Consider the following 18,883-nt stretch of genomic DNA (forward strand, 5'->3'; position numbering starts at 1 on the left):
GGCATAGAGTGCTGCAGTTATAGTGTTTTTTGTGGGCTGACACAGACGATAGTGTCGCCCTGGTTCCCTCGGCAGAAAGCCAGAGGGATACTCTCATTGGGTTTTGGATTATTGCAGAAAATAAAGTCTGTGGCAAACAAAAGTTTATGATACTAGCACTGAACAGCTACATACTGAAGCCCAAATGCAATCGCCAGAGGTAAAAAGCTAACGTTAGGCTATAAATGAACGATACTACACAGTTGCATGGCTAACAATCACCACCACAACAGGGCTGTAGAGCCATGATCAGCTTGATGACGTTCTGTAGTCTCATTTAGCTACTTATTAACAACCAGCTTTTATAAGACATATAAAAGCTTCAGAATTCATGAGTGGGGTGTTTACTGACGTATTTGATTTAACTAAACAAAATGTGATGGTCTCCTTAGCTTGTGAGAACCACAGACCTTATTTCAGGCATCTAACCAAAAACCCATTCAGAAACATCATTGACTCTGAGACGAGGGAACCAGGAGTGCTAAAATACTAACTCATTTCTGGGTTTTAGGACGCAATCCTGCAACACTATTAGCTGAGTTTGGCAACATGCTACAAATGCAATGAGTTAGAGCTCTGATTGAGCCCAAGCCAGGCTGTAATTCCTCAACATTCCCACGTGCTTGAATCAGGTTGGGTTCTTTCAAATTTTCCCACTGTTAAAGGTTTAGTGAGTTGCATTTAGAGGCACCTAGTGGTGAGGTTGCAGAACTGCAGCGTTACCGTGAACCGAATGTGAGAACTACAATGGCTGACCCAAAAACTCAAATGGCCCTATGTAGGGCTGGTGTTTGGTTTGTTTGTCCTAGGCTACTGTAGAACAACATGGCGGACTCCTTGGAAGAGGAACCGCTCCATATCTAGGTATAAATGGCTCATTCTAAGGTAACCAAAAAACAAAAAAAACAAAAACAAAACATGATTCTAAGTTTCATGTGATTATACATTCGGGAAAACATAGCTAAGAATATTATACTCAATTACTACCAATAGATGCCCCCAAATCCTACACACTGGACCTTTAAAGTGTTGTATTTCTATTTGAATATACAAAGTTACATTTTTTTTCTTGCGCTTGGCACTCAAGAGTGTGGTGCTCTGAATCTAATAGTGTATTCCAACAGTATCCCAGATTTATGAGCAGTCTTGTTTGTGCCAAAGTGTCCAGTGAGTGGCTATTTGCAAACGCACCCTGTGTTACAAATGCAGCTTGTATTAAATATTTTAAAATTAAAAAAAAAAAAGTGGAAATTTGCTATGTGGGCTCATGCAGGATTGGGCCTGATATTTTTAGGGCCCAATCAAAGCTCTGCAACGAGTATAAAATTCCGAGCTGTACTTCAGAACAAAATATAGTATTGCACATAAGCGTTTCAAAGTGATTTTGAAATGACTGATCAATATTATATATTAGCTGCTGAGCAAGTCTTTTCATTCTGCATCAACCCCCATGTTTAGCTGTTTTTCAGCGGGAGCTGAGTGAGGGGACGTGAAATACAGCTGAGAGGGTGAATGATTTCTTACCTCTGCATAAATTCTCTTGTCACTCTGCACCTTGGTGTTAGAGTCCAGGGGAGAACGATAGTCTGGGGATGTGTATAGCTGCATCAGCAGTGGCATCTGATGAGGGGCATTGGTTGTGACGAGAGCGGCGGGTGTTGTTGCTGGTTCTAGAACTGGAAGCGAAACAAGTGAAATTAATAAAGATCAACAAAAGATAAACCACATGCATCCATTTTTTGCACCACTCTTTACCCTCCTCAATACAAAATCTTTAAAGTTATAGGATTTAGGCAAAATACTAAGAACTTAAAAAACTTAAATTGCAGCACATCACATTGTGTATGTAAAATAATATACTGAATGTAATAATGATAATGAAGAATATTACTTTTACGATTATTAAAACTGTCATTATCCTCCAAATTTCCCATCTCACTGCTGGCATTATGTAACGTGTATTATGCGTGGGCTGTGGCTTTCTGCAGAGCTGAGTTGACTCTCTTTGCACAAAATCCCTCAAAGTTGAAAACAACTTTTTTACCTTTTATCGTCTTACCTGCGGGGTTGTCTTTTCTTCCGAGGACCAGTAAAACCGCAGAGTCCTCTGGTCTGAGTTCAGTGTAGCTGGTGAAAGTAGTGGCTTTGAAGTGATCCAAAGCCGTCCTCTGCACATCCTCTGCATTGTCGCTGTTCAGTGTAAACAAAGGCTGGATTTTGTGTGTGATGGTGGGCAGCAGGATGTCATTGTTGGACTGTAGAAAGAGAAGATGGGTTCAGATAAATCAGTAATGACTTGGAGACTGTCTTTCACAAGTAGTCACTCAATAATAGGTATGTTCTCACGTACATGGGAAAGATTATTATGGTTTAGCCGTGTTATTAAGTGAGCTAAATCACATGATTGACAACAGTGTAACAGAGTGGAGTTAATGAATCTTATCTGACATGGTTATGATACATAAAACATGCTAACTCTCTGTGCTATAACCAGAGTGTGTGTATGTGTGAACTTACAAAAAAATGGGCGTGTTGTGGGTTGAGGAAGATCCATGTGGTGCCCTGAGGGCCTCTCAGGAACACACTAGTCTTCATAGCGTCAATGCGAAGTGACACATTGCTGCAATATGAAGAATCAAAAGTTACAAGGGAAATTTTGCCTGACAAAAATAGGAAAACAATACATAAGATGCTGTGTCTTATAAATTGCAAGGTTTTTACCGAACGCTGGCATTCTCTGGGATGTTTATGATGTGAAGCTCGGCATCGCTGGGGGTCTGCTGCTGTGGGGAGCAAGATTTGAACGAGGAAGCCAGGGGTGCTGTTTTAATCTTCATAAAGTGCTTCTCTAATGCATCTTCATTTTTAAGTATGCAGTTGCGAGAGCCAGGTTTGGTTCCTGTAAAACCACAAACATTCATTTCGCATTACTGTTCATTCTTGTTTGCAAAACAAAAAACGACATTCCTGGGGAAATTAGGAGTAATAAAATTATTTCTGCATCTGTAATGCCATATAATAAACAAGACAACAGCTCCAAAAAATTAACCAACAGCAATTCTGTTAAAATGCTTAATTGTGGCAGAGGGGTTGTGGCTGCAATAAGCAATAGCAATTAAAGCCTATTTTTTATGTTTATTCTACAGGGTAGTTTTACTGAGAGTGATGCTCTGGGAGACTATTTCCATTCAGTGTGGCTGCTGACAGAAATTCAGTTTACAGTGTTTTTCTTGGTGGCCAGCACTGGGGAGCTATAGCCCAGCCCGCAGCAGAAGACCAAACTGCTGGGGCAGGCACATTAGCACCTCGCCTCTCCTCGCTATGGGAGATGTTCCTGGAGCAGTCCCGTGAGAGTACACTATGCTCAGCCTTTGACCAAATAATGGTGACTGATGGTTTACAGGTGCACCCTGGTGCAATGCTCAAATTGCTACACACATTTTGTTTTGGAACACTCCACTGGAAATTGGTATGATATATTCCACAGCACCTCATATAGTCCCATCATAACAAGTATGCTGAGCAGCATGAAAGACACACAGCAGCCTAACTGAGCCACATTTTGACAAGAACACTGTTTGCAACAGAAATAATAATAAACGGGTTCCAAAAGGGTTCCTCCTGATGGGCTGAGGTTCTACCCAGAACCATTTGCTTTTGAATAATCCTACTGGAAAGAAAAGGGCTTTTCAAGGCTTCTTTGTGAGACCAATGCCCAGGTCAGATCAAAGATTCGCAACGAATACTTGCAATGCGCCCTTCTGCAATGTTCCAAATAGCTGCCGGTTCACACCAATGCAATTAGATGAGACAGTGTATCATCGCTATGCAACAACTCTTTATACTTCAGTTTTGATTTCTAGCTTTTCAGGCTTATTTTGTGGCTGAATAGAATTTGTAGCTTCTGAAAATACAAAACGAGCATCAGCTGGACTGTATTCATAAATATGACACAATAATATAAAGAACCAGTGCCAGTTAATCTGTAAATAAGAAAGTACACCGTGTGGATGGAATCAGAGGGCTCAGTGGGGACGGAGCACCTGCTGCAGCACAACACACTGTCTGTGGTCATTCTGAATTAACCAGCGGACTTCACTATAAGTCAACTGGCTATTAAAACAGGTGATGTGCTTAACGTTCTAAAACCAGCCGCCGGTGATTTGACCAGTGGAGCTGCAGGTGACACCATCAGCTGGCTTGAGTCTAACTCAGACCAGCCAGTTCACACCGCTGCAACTTTTCTCTGCAATGATCTAACACAGTTTTGTCTTGTTGTGAATCTTTGGTCTGAACTGGGCTAAAGAGTTTCATTAAGAACCCTTTTCATCCAAAGAACCATTTGTTGGAAGAAAGAGTTCTTCAAGGATTGTTGAAAGCACAGGTGTTTAAGTCTATTCAAACCCGGGTTTCACATGGTAACTTTAAATGTAGATGTATCTAAAATCCCCTTAATCATTTTACTTGTGTTCTGCCATAGCTGATATCTCTACCATCATTTCATGCCATAGAATACCACATGGTCGGCCAAATAATTATTCTACCATATTTTTTAAAGATGCCAGGTACTTGGCATTTTGTGTTTGCATCTAATCTGTCCCTATACTGCACCACTGAAATTGTTAAGAGTGTAGTAGTGGTAATATAACAAAATCGTCACTCCCTAAAAGCATGACTGTGAACCATAAGTGTTGTAGTAACCTTTAGGAAAGGTTCTACCTAAGGTTGCAACAGTATGAGATTTTCACGGTATGATAACAGCCTCAGAGAATATCGCATTTTCACAGTATCAAAGTATTACACAACTAAAATTATTATCAGTAACAATGATTCTATGAGAAGATTTTGTTGGTTGAATAAACCCTTTATTATAATCTAATCATTTTTTTAAAAGAAGTATGTGTAACTATTGAGGATGAAAGGAGATCCGCACGGGAAGGTGAGATTCTCCATCTGATTGCATGTTCTTTTTTCTGTACCATAGATAAGCAACTCTAAATGGTATGATATCTATCAATTATCATACCACGGTATACCTTGAAACCCTTGTTGTATCAGAAACCAAAAAAGATTCTCCTACGGGGACGAGCCAAAGAACCATATATGATTCTAGTTAGCACCTTTATTTTTAAGAGTGTGAGCGAGTGTAAGCAGTGGAAAAGAAGTGGATGATGCTAGAGGTATGTTCGGAGACCGTTTTTTACTGTGAAAGTTTGTCACCATTACTGTACATTGATCATTTTGAACTGACCACTGCTATCATCCTTGCATAGATGAAACCAGCTCTTATAACCACGTCCTTTTAACCAAGCCTGCAGGGGGCTAAGCATTTGCGACTAGAAGGATTTGGAGGGCTGTATCACTTCAAGCTACTTTTAGTTACTATAAGTCCTGCTGGCTTGCAGCTGTGCAAGTAGAATTTAAAAGCAGCTTCTTTAACACTGCTTAACAAGCCTCTTATGCACTCGCAATTGCATGACCTGAATTTTTAAATCACATTGAGACGTTCAAGAAACCTGAAGGACATTTACATATTTTCTCCTCAGCAAGCGTTCAACTTGGCAACGCAGTGTTGTGTAGTCATCGCACAGACTTTTCAAAACGCCTACGACGAGGCCTACGCAAGTTCACCTCACACCTCAATACAGGCCAAGGGATCCAACGAAACAGCAATGTAAACCGTAGCACTGCTTGAGTAATTTTAATGCCCTTGTGGACTATGAGTCAGTGAAACACAAGCTAAAACTATCAGTGGCTGAAAACACAGCATTTCATCACAATTTCAAAAACACATTTAAAATGAGAGGGGAGCAAAATGTCATTGCCATACTGTAACACCCTATAATTGACAGATGTGGAGGAGGACACACAAGAGAGGGGTTAAAACTTGATTCATCTAAAATACCGTGAAAGACACTGGACATAAAAGCAGCCACCACTATTCCAGCATCACCGCCGTTTGCTATCTCAACCCATGTCAGAGCTCTGCTGTGGCTCTGACCGCCTTAAGGAGGCTTTGTTAGGAAATAATTGTGCTTGCATGGAGCATCCCGCTGCTACCGCTGCTGGCAAGAGCAGACAATAATATTCGTAATGTCCAGCCTTTACTCAGCCATGGATGCTCACTTTAAATCATAGTGTTTTTGTGCCTCCATCTTCAGCATTGGTGGTTTGTCAGCGTGCAAGTATTTGTGCTTTAAACATGCAGCATTATGGAAGGTTTACTGAGCTTTAAAATCACACGTAGTGCTGCATGTTTGACAAAGCACTTTTATTTTTGTTCTTTGTTCAAGTCTACATAGATCTTCTAGTTATTAAATGTTATGTTGCTGCTCTAATTGCTCATGCTGTTGTTTAGGTCACTGCTGTATGTGATAAAGGATCAGTGTGTACACATAGCACTCCCCTGGAAATGTCTAGAATGGTCACATTTAAGACTTGTCCAAATAAGTTTGAGCAGTCTTGGTGTGTACATATAAAATGCAAACAGTGGGAGAGAAGCAATGTTTGAGTAGGGGGTTCTATTTCTGCCAGTGTGATTAAAGTTTTAATAATGAGAAACTTTAAAAATATTGAGAAACTTTCTCAAAATCATGACTTAGTAACTGAAAATGATAAGAGACTTTTTGAAAATAATTTGCTATGGTTTCTCATTCATTCATTTTCTGTAACCGCTCATCCTGTTGGGGGTCGCGGGGGGGCCGGAGCCTATCCCAGCTGACATTAGGCAAGAGGCAGGGTACACCCTGGACAGGTCTCCAGACTATCACAGGGCTGACACATAGACAGACAACCACTCATGGTTACATTCACACCTACAGTCAATTTAGAGTCACCAATTAACCTAATCTGCATGTCTTTGGACTGTGGGAGGAAGCCGGAGTACCCAGAGAAAACCCATGCAGACACCGGCTTCCACACCCCGGGGTTCTAACTCCCCACCCTGGGTTTGAACCAGAAACCCTCTTGTGTGAGGTGACAACGCCGTAGTTACCTAATGGCATGCTAGCTCTAAGTATGCAACAGAACGTTTAAGTGCAAAGTTTCCCCACACATATTTATTTGTACTGGCCCGTCGGGACGACAACATCTGCTGCCATGTATTGATTTTCTATTTTTGGTGCTGGACCGTTCATAAGGAGCACTGTTGGCATATATAAAGCCTACCGTTTGAGCAGCAGAACGGCAGGTGCAGTGAAAAGGAAACTTAACTGTTCATTGTGTTGGGTCTAAAAGTTTGCTATAACTCACATAAAGCTGCTCCTTTCACCAGCTCTGATCAGATCGACTGATCAATTATCCACTAAGCAACTGCTGGCAAGGAAAAACAGAACTCATGAAGAGCTCTGCGCTGCGTTCACAGACCCACAAATACCTCCAAATTTAGAGAGGAAACACAGAGTGGTAAAAAGGGACACACAAACACACACAGAGTTTGCACCTTTAGCATCGGGCTTGATGAGAGCGTGGATGTGAATGACAGACTGCATTTGGCAGTCGCAGCAAGATACTGTGATTTGACTGTAAGGGAGAAGCTGTGCTGCTTAAAATCAATGCCCCAAACAACAAAAGGTGAGAAGTTTTTTGAGGGGCAAGAGATCGACATTATATTGGTGTTGCACAGGGATGAACAAGAACATTTAAAAATGGCACTTCATGTCAAAAAGGTTGCCGACCCCTGTACTAACTCATTATTTTTGAGAAAGTCTCATTATTTTCAAAAGGTTTCTTGTTATTTTGAGATCATACGGCCTTATTTGAGAAAGCCTCTCATTATTTTCAGATACTAACTCATTGTTTTGAGAAAGTTTTTCACCTTACTATATAATGCTGAAAACTCTGGTGTGTGTCTGTGTGTTTGTTCCACGTTTTTCTCCTCACTGACTTGGTCGATCCATGTGAAATTTGGCACAGTGGTAGAGGGTCATGGGAGGATGCGAATAAAGCAATATTACATCAATTGGCCAAAGGGGGGCGCTATAGCAACTGATTGAAATTGCAAACTTTGAATGGACATATCTCATGACCTGTATGTCGTAGAGACATGAAACTTTGCACAGAGATGCCTCTCCTCATGAGGAACAAATTCAAGAACCCATAACTTCCAGTGATATAGATTTTCCGCCATTTTGAATTTTTTGAAAAACACTTAAAATCGATCTCTTCCTAGGAAGTTTGACCGATCTGCATGAAACTCGGTGAACATAATCTAGGGACCAATATCTAAAGTTCCCTCTTGGCAAAAGTTGGGAAACTTACTAAAACTGAGCTTCTATAAGGCAATGAATATTGCGGAGGGCGTGGCTCATCACATAAAGGTGTATAACATCTCAAGGGTTTCACCGATCACCACGCAACTTTGTAGGCATATGACCACACATAATCTGAGGGGACCCCTCCATTATTGACCCCATCAAACAAAATGGGGGCGCTAGAGAGCTAATTTCTTATCTAGGCCTAACCAATATAACGATTTTTTTCTAAACTTGGTAGATATGTAGAACAGGACGCCTCAAGGTGACTGGAGAAATTTAACTCTAGTTGGCAACTGGGTGGCGCTATAACAACAGAAAAATGCTTAAAAATGGCTAAAATGCGACCGATCGCTGTGGCTCCCCCTGTGTTTTTTTTTCTAATTTTTGGTATGACTAAGTCATGGTATGGTATGCTGTACATAATCATGGAAACTGTCATTCTGTCAGTCAGTCATTCTGTCTGTCCCACGTTTTTCTACTAACTGACGTGGTCAATGTGTGAAACTGCACATAGGCATTGAGGATTGCCATAGGTAGAAGGTGACAAAGCTACCAATGGGTATGGACTAGTTATAATAATTTACAGGTTCTTTTTTTTTTCATCACACTGGCAGAAAAGGTCTTCCATACTTAAGTGTATAGAATTCTGACAGCACAGCATTTTATTTGAGAGGACTACATATTCCCCTAATGGTTTAAGGTGCCTTTGCAGAGAATGGCCATATGGCAGCCTGTGGTGGGCCCGCACACCTTCTTTTAAAACAGCATGACTTCTGTTCCTGTACCTAATGCAGCTTTGGGGGGTAGGTGTTGTCACTCCCTCAGTCAAGTCTGTACATAGTCATCATCTGATTTCACATGCTGAGTTATATATTTTCTGGTTTAAAAAAAGGTTAAAAGCAACATACTGTAATGTAATGTCTTTTAAAAACAAAATATCAAAATAAAAAAGTGAGACACAGAACATGTACTGCAATATGCTTTCATCAAGGAGCAGTGCTTTCCACTGGAGATTGATTTCACACACACACACACACACACACACACACACACACACACACACACACACACACACACTTATAGAAGAAGGTTAGTGATTAATTTCATTGAGAGCTCTCTGGAAACAAACCCTGCATCCATCCGTGATCACTGTGCTGCAGACTCGCTGCTGAGTTATGTAAGCTGCAGCTGTGTGTTGTGTCGCCTGTAATTGCTTTGCTCTTGTCAGCACCAAAAATACTGTTTCAGACCAAACAAAGATGCAGATAGCATATCTTAGATAAAAATCATAGTGTCAAGGTTGATGAATCCGAAACTCTCTCAGGCAGGCAGAAAGCCCTTTGCAGTATTTCGGTGGTCTGATAGAATCTTGTAACGCCGTCTCACTTGCATCCACAATTCATTACCAGAGCCTGTAATTGACTCCCTCCAAACTGGCAAAATTCAGAAGGAGAAACCCAGTCAGTGTAAAAAAAAAAAAAATGTTAGTAAAATATCAGAAGTTACACAAACGTTTCTCACCATCTGTTCCCGTCGATGACATTACTATCAGATTTCGGATTGTGGTGAATGAAGTCACACCCCCAAACTTCTGTGTCGCCCACTTGACCAGCTCCTCGTCTTGAGTGGGGAAGTCTTCTTTGTGGAGATTGTTGTGATGGTGATTAGCATGTAGCGTAATTGTGGAGTCATTGTTTATCTGGAAAGTAGAGCCCAAGTCATGCCAGTGAGTTTCATTTCATACCATTTCCAGAAAGAGCACAGTCACAATCACCCATATCCTCAGAGGCATGAGTCTGTCTGCTACACATTGCTACAATAACACAGAACCGAGTGAGTCAGCTTTATATTTATTTCTATTCACCCTCATGTCTGCTCACATTTTGTCGTATCAAACATGCCTGCCCATCCCTCTTATTCCCCGCTAATACTTTTTCTTACCCTCCACCCAACTCTCCCTCTATTCTCTGAGCAGGGTGCTGTTAAAAAGAAATGTTTATTATGGTTAAGTGTCCACGAGCCCAGTTGCACAACCCTGTTGGAGCCATGGTCTTTCCTTTGCTTCCTGAGTGGGGCCAGGAAATGGGACCTTTTTTAGCTTTGTGCGTCACCACAGTCGGCTGGAATCTGGCTCCATACAAGGTATAAATATATACATCTATCCCATCGACTAGACACTGCTGTTTCCTCGTCTGGGCCGATGGGAAATAATGGAGTTTACATTAAGCTTTGCATGAATAAGGAGGCGGGGGAGGGGCTTTGGGAATATAGTGGAGATTATCAACAGTAGGCTTGGAGGCAGTTAGACATATGTATAAAAAATGTGCTCAATAAAGAACCGTTCAAAGACAGAAAACATGTGCTCCAGTTTTATTTTGGGCTCGCCCTTCGTCAGATTTTAATCAACATCAATTTGTCCTCTTCTTCAGTGGAACAAAGGCTGAAGTGCTGTGTAAGTTCAGCGTCTCTTCTTTTTGTAAACACTTATCTTCACTGACACTCAAGAACAGCTCATTATGCTGAAGGAAACTATACTGTTATTTAGGACGGTACAATGAGATTGGGGACCAGAAATATTTTTAGGACAAGTTTTTTAAGTGGAATTTTTACCGCAGAAACACTCAGCTGCATGCACCATTTTATTTCATGTTTATATGTGCTGGTTTTAATTATTTTCTTTATTCATTTTGAGCTTTAAAATGCGCAACAAATGCTCAGTGTTATACAAGCTTTCATTATTTTTAAGCCCTCTTTCCACTGAGCAGTACGGTACAGTTCAGCTCAGTACGCTTTTTTTCCATTTCCACTGTGAAAAGTTGTGGATGTTACTAATGGAACCGCTCTGTACTGTCCAAATTTTTGGTCACCCCTCTGTTGGGGTCCCAAGCACACAGATCTGGTACTAAAAGGTGGAGCTGTGAACACTGCAGTCTGTTTGTGGTTGTTTTGCTGCCTCTCACAGCAGCTGTAGTCTGAGAAAAAACAACTTAATTCGCTGGGCTGACTGCCAGCAACTTTTAAGGTGGAATGTTAACTTGTAATGTTACTCAATGCATGAGTTGACGATGTGAATCCATCAGCACACCTTAAATTTCACGGTGACTACTTTGACCATAACCTTAATTTTTATTGTCTCTCTTGGATTACACTCTTAGTAAAGTTGATCTTAAAGCGTTTAAAAATACTTATTAATTGCAACCAGATTGTGTGAACTGCATCTATCCTAATCCTCGCTCGAAGAAAAAAAAATAAGCATCACGGAGCGTCACTCCTGTGGGCTACGGCAACACTTAACCCCTGAGCTTGCCTGAGAAGGACTAAATGCACAAACCCGCTTTTTTTTTTAAATATCCCATGGAGAGAGGCTCTCACTGCAGCCTGTTTTATTTTGTTCTGAAAATGATGGCGTGCAACCTTGTTCTGTGGACGATAAACGAGGTGCAGACTGATAAAGGAGGAAATATAGTGCGTGCTGGATGGAGCAGTGAGTGACAACAACCCCGCCCACATGAAAGAGTACGGTTTGTGGTGGAAATATTAAGCGCACCAAGGGTCTAGGTACCATGTCTGACGGGTTACTTTTGGTTCCAAAGGTACCATAATGAAAGTGTTTGGTGGGGATGGGGCTTTAGACACATTACTGCAATGACCATACAGATCCCAGCTGGCCACCAACGTCGTCAGACATTATTATTTGGCTGCATTTAGGTTGTGACATCAGGTGACCAAAAGTCAATGTCAGGACATCTACCACCAGCGTCAATTTGAAATAGTAACTTGACAACATATGACAGTGATATTTTGTTAATTTTAAGTTGTGTTGTTGGGTCACCAAAATTAAATGTCTTCCGAATGTCTCACGCCAATGTCGATGAACAATAACTCCATTTAGTTGTAAGGCATGGAGAACAAAATCCATCATCCGCAAAATGCTATCACGTAAACATCCACACAACTCAAAATTCTAACGCTGCTAGACATTAAAAATGTTGTCAACCTAATTGTCATTCCAACCAAATTTTACCGTTTCTCCAGTGTAGGAGTCCAATGTCTTTCTGACATCATACTGGCATCCAGTGCCAGCTGGGATGGATATTTGGACCAGGTGACAATAGTTTCACAGCTCATAGCATTTCACCAAAATGAATATAAATGAAAAAAAGTGAAAATAGAGTGGCGAAGAGCAGAACTGCATTTTCTGGCAATCATCCTGTTAATGTTTATCAAGTATGCTTGTTCAAATCACGAAAATCCCTCTCCTGGCCTGCCTGGCATGTGTGACTATTTGTGTGTGTGTCCTTGCGTCATAAAGCGAGACAGAAACAAATGGTGAAAGCCAAGTAAGCCTGAGGGAGTCATTGGTCTTTCTACATTAATATTTGATTGACGTGAGATCAAATATAGCGTGAAGGGAAACTACAGCAATAAAAGATGGAGAACCAGTCACGACAGAGCCCGGCAGAGGACGGGGAGAAAAAGGGAAATAACAATGGCAAACATTTTAATGATTACAGTGGAATTTAACTAAGATTAGTCTCTGTGAAATCAGTTTGATATTCTGCAGGCTCACAGTAAAGTTCAAGGAACTCAAAGATGTTTTGAGAGAGAAGCACATTTCTGTCTACCAGATATTAGAGAAAGTGCTGATGAAACTTAATTCCCATCAGATGAGATGGACAGATAAGTTTTAGATGCAAAGCTCCGACTTTCCACATGATCAAAAACCTTACATTCATCCAAAAAGGTGATGCATTTCATAGCTTTAAATAAGTATATTAAACTGCATAATGAGTGAAACACAGTGGAAAAACCTGATTTTGCAACTAACAAAGTGTTAAAGAATATGCTGAAAAAAAGTACGAGGACACAATAGACAAAAATCTTGCTGTCTCTGTGTTTTTTTTAACGACCCTGTGTACCGAGGCTAGCTTTTGAAGGCCAACAAGAGCTGTGATTGTGACACTGAGCCAAGCTGTCAAGCTGGTGACGTACATTCTTAGACGCAGAACAGATGCTGTTTCTCTTACACTGCAATCTGCAGTAAAACACTATTATCCCCCTGTGATACTGCTCATCCCACGAAAACATCCTGTAGTCACAGGCAATGTTGTCCAGGCTCTCGACAGGACATGATACAGGATGTGGGATCACACTGCTGTCAGCATATCAGTAACTGGTGACATTCCTGTAAATATTCCATCGCTGTGACAGGTCAGCTCAGATTTTTACTTTATTTGTGTATATTATTTTTAACGTGTTAGCTTGTTATCTATATCCGCTAATAATGTACAAAACTGCTGACCATTTTCAAGCATGTCATAATTGTGCCTGTCATTTTTGGTACTGTGTTGTTTTTTTGCACGCCTACCAGTAGTTTTATTCCATGTCAGCAAGAGAGTTAGCTGACAAATAGGTTATGAACACAGTAAACATTAATTCATGTTTACTTTTTTTTGTCAGGATGAAATTGTTTTTGTGTGTTGAAGCGGGTAAAAAAGATGGTTCTGACAAGTGATGCATTCATGTGCAGTAAGAAAAGCTCTGACATGTGAGAGTCAGCTGCCAAAGAGATTTGCACTTATGAGCACTCATAAGTGCAAAAAAAATGGAAGACAAACAACCAGCTACAACGTCGTGACAGACACAATGTGGTTTATTTGGTTTTTAAAGGTTACCGTTTGGCAGCCGACTGTCAAATCTCAAGTCTTCCCAAGACGACTTTCAATCAGTCCGAGCTTACACAATTACAGTTTGTCAGTTTGTGGTGAGAAGTAAAGCTTGTAAAATGTTTATTGTGATTCTTCCTCTCGAGGAAGCTTCCACTCTAAATTAAACTTTCATGGTGAACTAATGTGAACTGACACCAGTCACTGCCTCTTAGGCATAGTTGCTCAAAGTGCAGCCTACAGGCCAATGGTGGCCTTCAGAAACATTTTGTGCGGCCCCTGACATGACATTAAATGCATCCATTATCCGCAAACCATTTCAATACTTTTGTTTTCAATAGCTGACATTGAATACACACTGCTCAGCTGCGGCATTGAACTGTGCCCTGCTAAAAAGCATCTGTCAGGTTAGGAATGGCAACTCATAGAAAGCTACTGGTTGCATGGCGACGAGTGGCACCTCGTGAGTGTTGCAGGAATTACATTCCGTTATCAATGCTAGCGCGGTTAGCTAAAGTTAGCTATGTGGATGAACAACTCACAACTGCATTTTTCCTCTGCAGCCCTCAATCATATGCATAGTGCCTAAATTGAGACTCAGTCATCAAAACCTTGAGAATCCCTACTCCAAGGTAAGAAAAACATAATAATCAGTGTACATAAGAACAACTTTGACAAAAGGAAACTGACATCAACATGTGTAACATGGAGTTGATGAAACAAAACAGCACAGGAGGTTTGAACAGCTTAATTCACGGACTGATAACATTGGAAAATGTTTAGCAATAATGTAACCTATTGAACCTATGGACCATTTGTAGTGGGGTTCTTTAACAACTGGAGATGCTTCAAGGCAATTGTTTTTAAACTTTCTGTGCCCAAGGGACACCAAAGGGCCAGCCAAAATCTCAAGGCACACCTGTGTTTTTATCTGTGCATGATAGCTTCTATAATGTGTTTTATCACTCTTATCACGACATAAGACAATAAAAATACCAAAAAATAAGACAGGTAGCTTTCGTGATACTTTTTTTTTTTTTTCTATTTTCTTCCGGTGGTAGGGCGTCCTCCCTGGTGCTTTGTTGTAATTTGCTCCGCACAATAGAGTGATTCATTGTCCCTCTCACAGCTTATCATCCGTCACACTGGCTGGCAATCAGGGCTTTTGAAGCGTAAATTTAATTACAGTACATTACATTTTTTAGCTAGAGTTTGCCTCTTTCTTGGGAAATAGGTGGGTTAACTAAAAATCCATTCATGACATTTTGTATAGGCCCAGTTAAATATTGCAATAATAATGTGTAGTTATTACAAAATCCTAAGTACACCTGGACTGGCATTAAGGCACACACACAAAGTTATAATGTACACAATATGGTTCCTTATTCACAGAAACTGTAGTTGCGTGTCTCGACCACAGCTGGAACTATTTCGATTTTCATCGAGAAATACAGTCTTTCATGAGTAACATATTTAGAATTTACAGCAGAAATAATGTTCCAGTTTGAGGCAATCTCATTTATTTGGACACCTCAGTTCTTTCAAACATAATTTCTGGTTTAAGACTGGCTATTTAGAGACTTCTCCATCACAGCCAAACTGAAGATATCAGTAGTTTGTTCCAATGACAATATTTTTGTGTTTGATTCACCTCCTTATTTTCATCATCAATGCCAGTTTAAATACCAAAATAGCAATAACCAAACAAAATATCTCAACTGTGACAACCGCAGCAACACTTGGTCCTCATAACAGTATTATTCCTCAATTTAATTAGACACTCAGGCAGCTAAATAAAAGTTGTGTGCTGGGCTCCCTAGATTTAATTCACAGATATAATCTGAGGACACTGTGTAAAAGTCAGAATGCCCAATTTTACTGGGACATTAATTTTACGGCCGATGCCATCAGCCCCTCTCGTTGCTGGCCACTCTAAAAGTTCTCTCACCGATTTATAGTGCGGATAATAAAAACACAAAAACACAAACTGCCTCATGCAGAGTGGCCACTGGGGAATATCTATGGAAAGCTAACATGGTTCATTGTCTCACTCAAGCTGCTCTTTCCAGAGCTGCACAGCTGTGGCAGTTTGACTGTATGTAAAACAGCTGGCACTAGACAGAAGCTAAGTACAGCTGGAGAAATTTGAAAATTACACAATACTGAAAAAATAACCACTTACACTTAATTTTTCATGATTAGTTAGTTCTTGTGTACAATCTCTTACACCAATAGCAAGCTGAGTAATGGAATCACATCCAACGGTGTAAGACATGGATGAAATTTAGTGGTATGTTGCATGATCAGCATTTTGTTTTCCCTTTACAAGAGCTCCACACACATCAACCCAGACAAGCGTGAGCACAACTTTAAAGCTGAGGTTGAAAAACAAAGAGACGTTACTTACATAAATGTTAACATTGGGGTTGACGTTGTATAGACCATAGGCCGTGTCTGACGATGTGAGGATGAGGTTCATTGGCTTGGCATCGGCCATCTCGAGAGAGAACATATTGGCATCCTGAAAGGAAACAAAGGCAAAAAAAAAGTTACTCATAATGTTATCTCACACCAGGACAAAAGATGGAAACTCAGTTACTAATATCACTAAATATTACTAAATATTTAAAGCTGGGGAAGGCAGTTTTTTGTGTCAATGGTGCAAAAATCCCATAGTAACATTTAAGCATACTGTAATTCAAATGATCTGGAAAAACACCAGAGTTCTGCACCTCCTCTTGGCTCTGTTTCTAGTCTTTAGAGAATGTAGCCTTGATAGAAGACTACTGCCAATCACAGGTAATTTCAAAGAGAGGGTGTTCCTATTGGCTGTTATACAAACTCAGATGTTAGTGCATGTTCCTTCAGATGGTAAAAGCCTAATTCAGTGGCTGAAAATCCTGCGGGAAAAAGTTGCTATTCGTGTATTGGTAACAACTGCCTACATTGCTAAGCAATCCAAAAAGGGAAGATGGACTTATCAAAAAGAGTCTGACAATAAATGCAATAAAACATGTGTCAATATATCAATGAAGCATTTCAAAGATGGAGAAAAAACTATTTCTTATAGTTTCACCTTCTGCTCACGGGTGCGGCTTATTCATACTCATGCTTATGTTAAGTTAGCTAGCTAGAGCACCACCGCTAAAGACCACCTCGCCAGGAGGAGAACAGGCAGCAGTTTTGTTGACGGTCCCTCAATCTCCGGCAACTGCAACCTGAATTCAGCAAGCCCAAACTCCGGAGGACCAGACGTCCCACTGACTCCCCATCGGCTCAGCAAACTTTCTGTTGCTGCCATTACACAGGTTAGACCGAGCTCACTGTGACCCCTGGTGCTAGGGTTTGAGCTGGTTGAATATGAGCTGCTATGGCCGCTGAACTAGAGTCCGTCGACAAAACTGCTGCCTGGTGACTAAATTTGTGGTCTGATGACCAGAGAGAAAAAGGGGGGCGAGGGGGGCGAGGAGGGGCGAGGAGGGGCTGAGTGACACCTTTTCCTAATTTCTGCCTAGCACAGCTTTAAACATGAGAATGAGCCATCAACTCCTAGTTCTGTGTGAAAGTGTTCTGCGTTGCAAGCAGAGAAAGTTTGGCAGTGGTGTACATCTCCAGGTGGAACACTGGGACTGATTAGGAAGAAAGAAATCAAGTGGCATAAATATTCACTCACACTGTGAAGCCATTCATATGGGAACTACTGTTCTGCCTATAATGAGTTTTTTGGTATGTGATCCATGCTGAGTGTGTGCTGTGTTATACAAACAACAAAGTAAAATCAATAAAAAGATGTAAAATAAAAACTTTATGAAATGTGTCGGTACTTCAAACAATGCCTCTTGCTCTTATTGCATAATCATTAACTGTGCTATCAAACGGCACGGTGCGGGGATAGATTTATCTGTGCAGTCTTGGAAACCGAGAACGCATGACAGTCCCCATTAAAATGTAATATTTTCCTGAGATTGACACTTTACTGCTAAGATCAAATAATAAAAATGTCACACCTGTGATTTAACCATTTTATTAAGTGTGACCTGAAGTTTGGAGATTTTGTAAAACACACAGCAGAGCACAAAAAGTAATTATTCTGACCTTTTCGCACAGAATAAAAACATGTCGATATGCAGACTTCAAGCCAGCATTTGTTTTCTGTACAAAAGAGGATACAGTTTTCCCCAATTTGCAAACCTCCCTATGTGGCATGGAGTGTCATTAAATGAACAGACCTCGAGTTGACGAGTAGAGAGACATTTTGCTTGCGGCACCAAGTTTAAAAATAACTCCGACTGCAGTTTGATTCTACACAACTTTGATTCCGTTTCGACCCTGTTGCAAAAATCAGTGCGGATGTGACAGTCATCCTTGTTTATTATGCAACTATGTATTGCCAACACATGCGTCTCTCTAGAAAAAGCAGTGCCAGTCACTTGAGCAGGACTCGGAGATAGACAGGAAGCTGTCTTTGCTGTCTGCCTCCGTGTTGACACGGACATTAATGAGGTAATGCAGCCTGGTTCTATTCTTACATCTCCATGCGGCGCAAGTCAACAAGGGAAAAAAGCAAATCAAAACCATCAAAATCAATTATTTACTCAATGCGCATAGGGATGCATTTTTTTTATTTATGCTTTACGTCTTTGTAGCATTAAAACTGGGGGAAATGGTGTGATAACACTCTGGAGTAATGATAAATATGACTAAGAGCAGTACATCCGTGCCATAACATTAATAATAATACCTACCATGTCACTCAGAATTATTTTCAGTACACTTGTCCTATTAGCAATTTATATATTTCTTATACCTTGCACCCAGCGCCCTCCGACACGTGGCTGATCCTGGTAGTAGTTATGTACTGTAGATAAAATCTCATTAGCATAATTTAACACATAACGTAATATCTCACTAACAATATTTTCT

The 18,883-nt window shown here is 40.6% G+C and overlaps 1 protein-coding gene across 1 annotated transcript in view; it reads right to left on the reverse strand.

Annotated features, from left to right (window-relative positions):
- The window catches only part of eng (endoglin), a 58,370-nt gene that overhangs the window by 10,902 nt on the left and 28,585 nt on the right, over positions 1-18,883 (reverse strand). The window contains exons 4-9 of the mRNA XM_050052797.1: positions 16,368-16,481; positions 9,816-9,993; positions 2,761-2,938; positions 2,557-2,659; positions 2,099-2,294; positions 1,564-1,715 (exon numbers count right to left, since the gene is read on the reverse strand). Coding sequence (XP_049908754.1) covers positions 1,564-1,715; positions 2,099-2,294; positions 2,557-2,659; positions 2,761-2,938; positions 9,816-9,993; positions 16,368-16,481 — 921 coding nt within the window. The remainder of the gene's footprint in view (positions 1-1,563; positions 1,716-2,098; positions 2,295-2,556; positions 2,660-2,760; positions 2,939-9,815; positions 9,994-16,367; positions 16,482-18,883) is intronic.

The sequence above is a fragment of the Epinephelus moara genome, chromosome 9 (genome assembly GCF_006386435.1).
Source record: "Epinephelus moara isolate mb chromosome 9, YSFRI_EMoa_1.0, whole genome shotgun sequence".
Taxonomy (NCBI): domain Eukaryota; kingdom Metazoa; phylum Chordata; class Actinopteri; order Perciformes; family Serranidae; genus Epinephelus; species Epinephelus moara.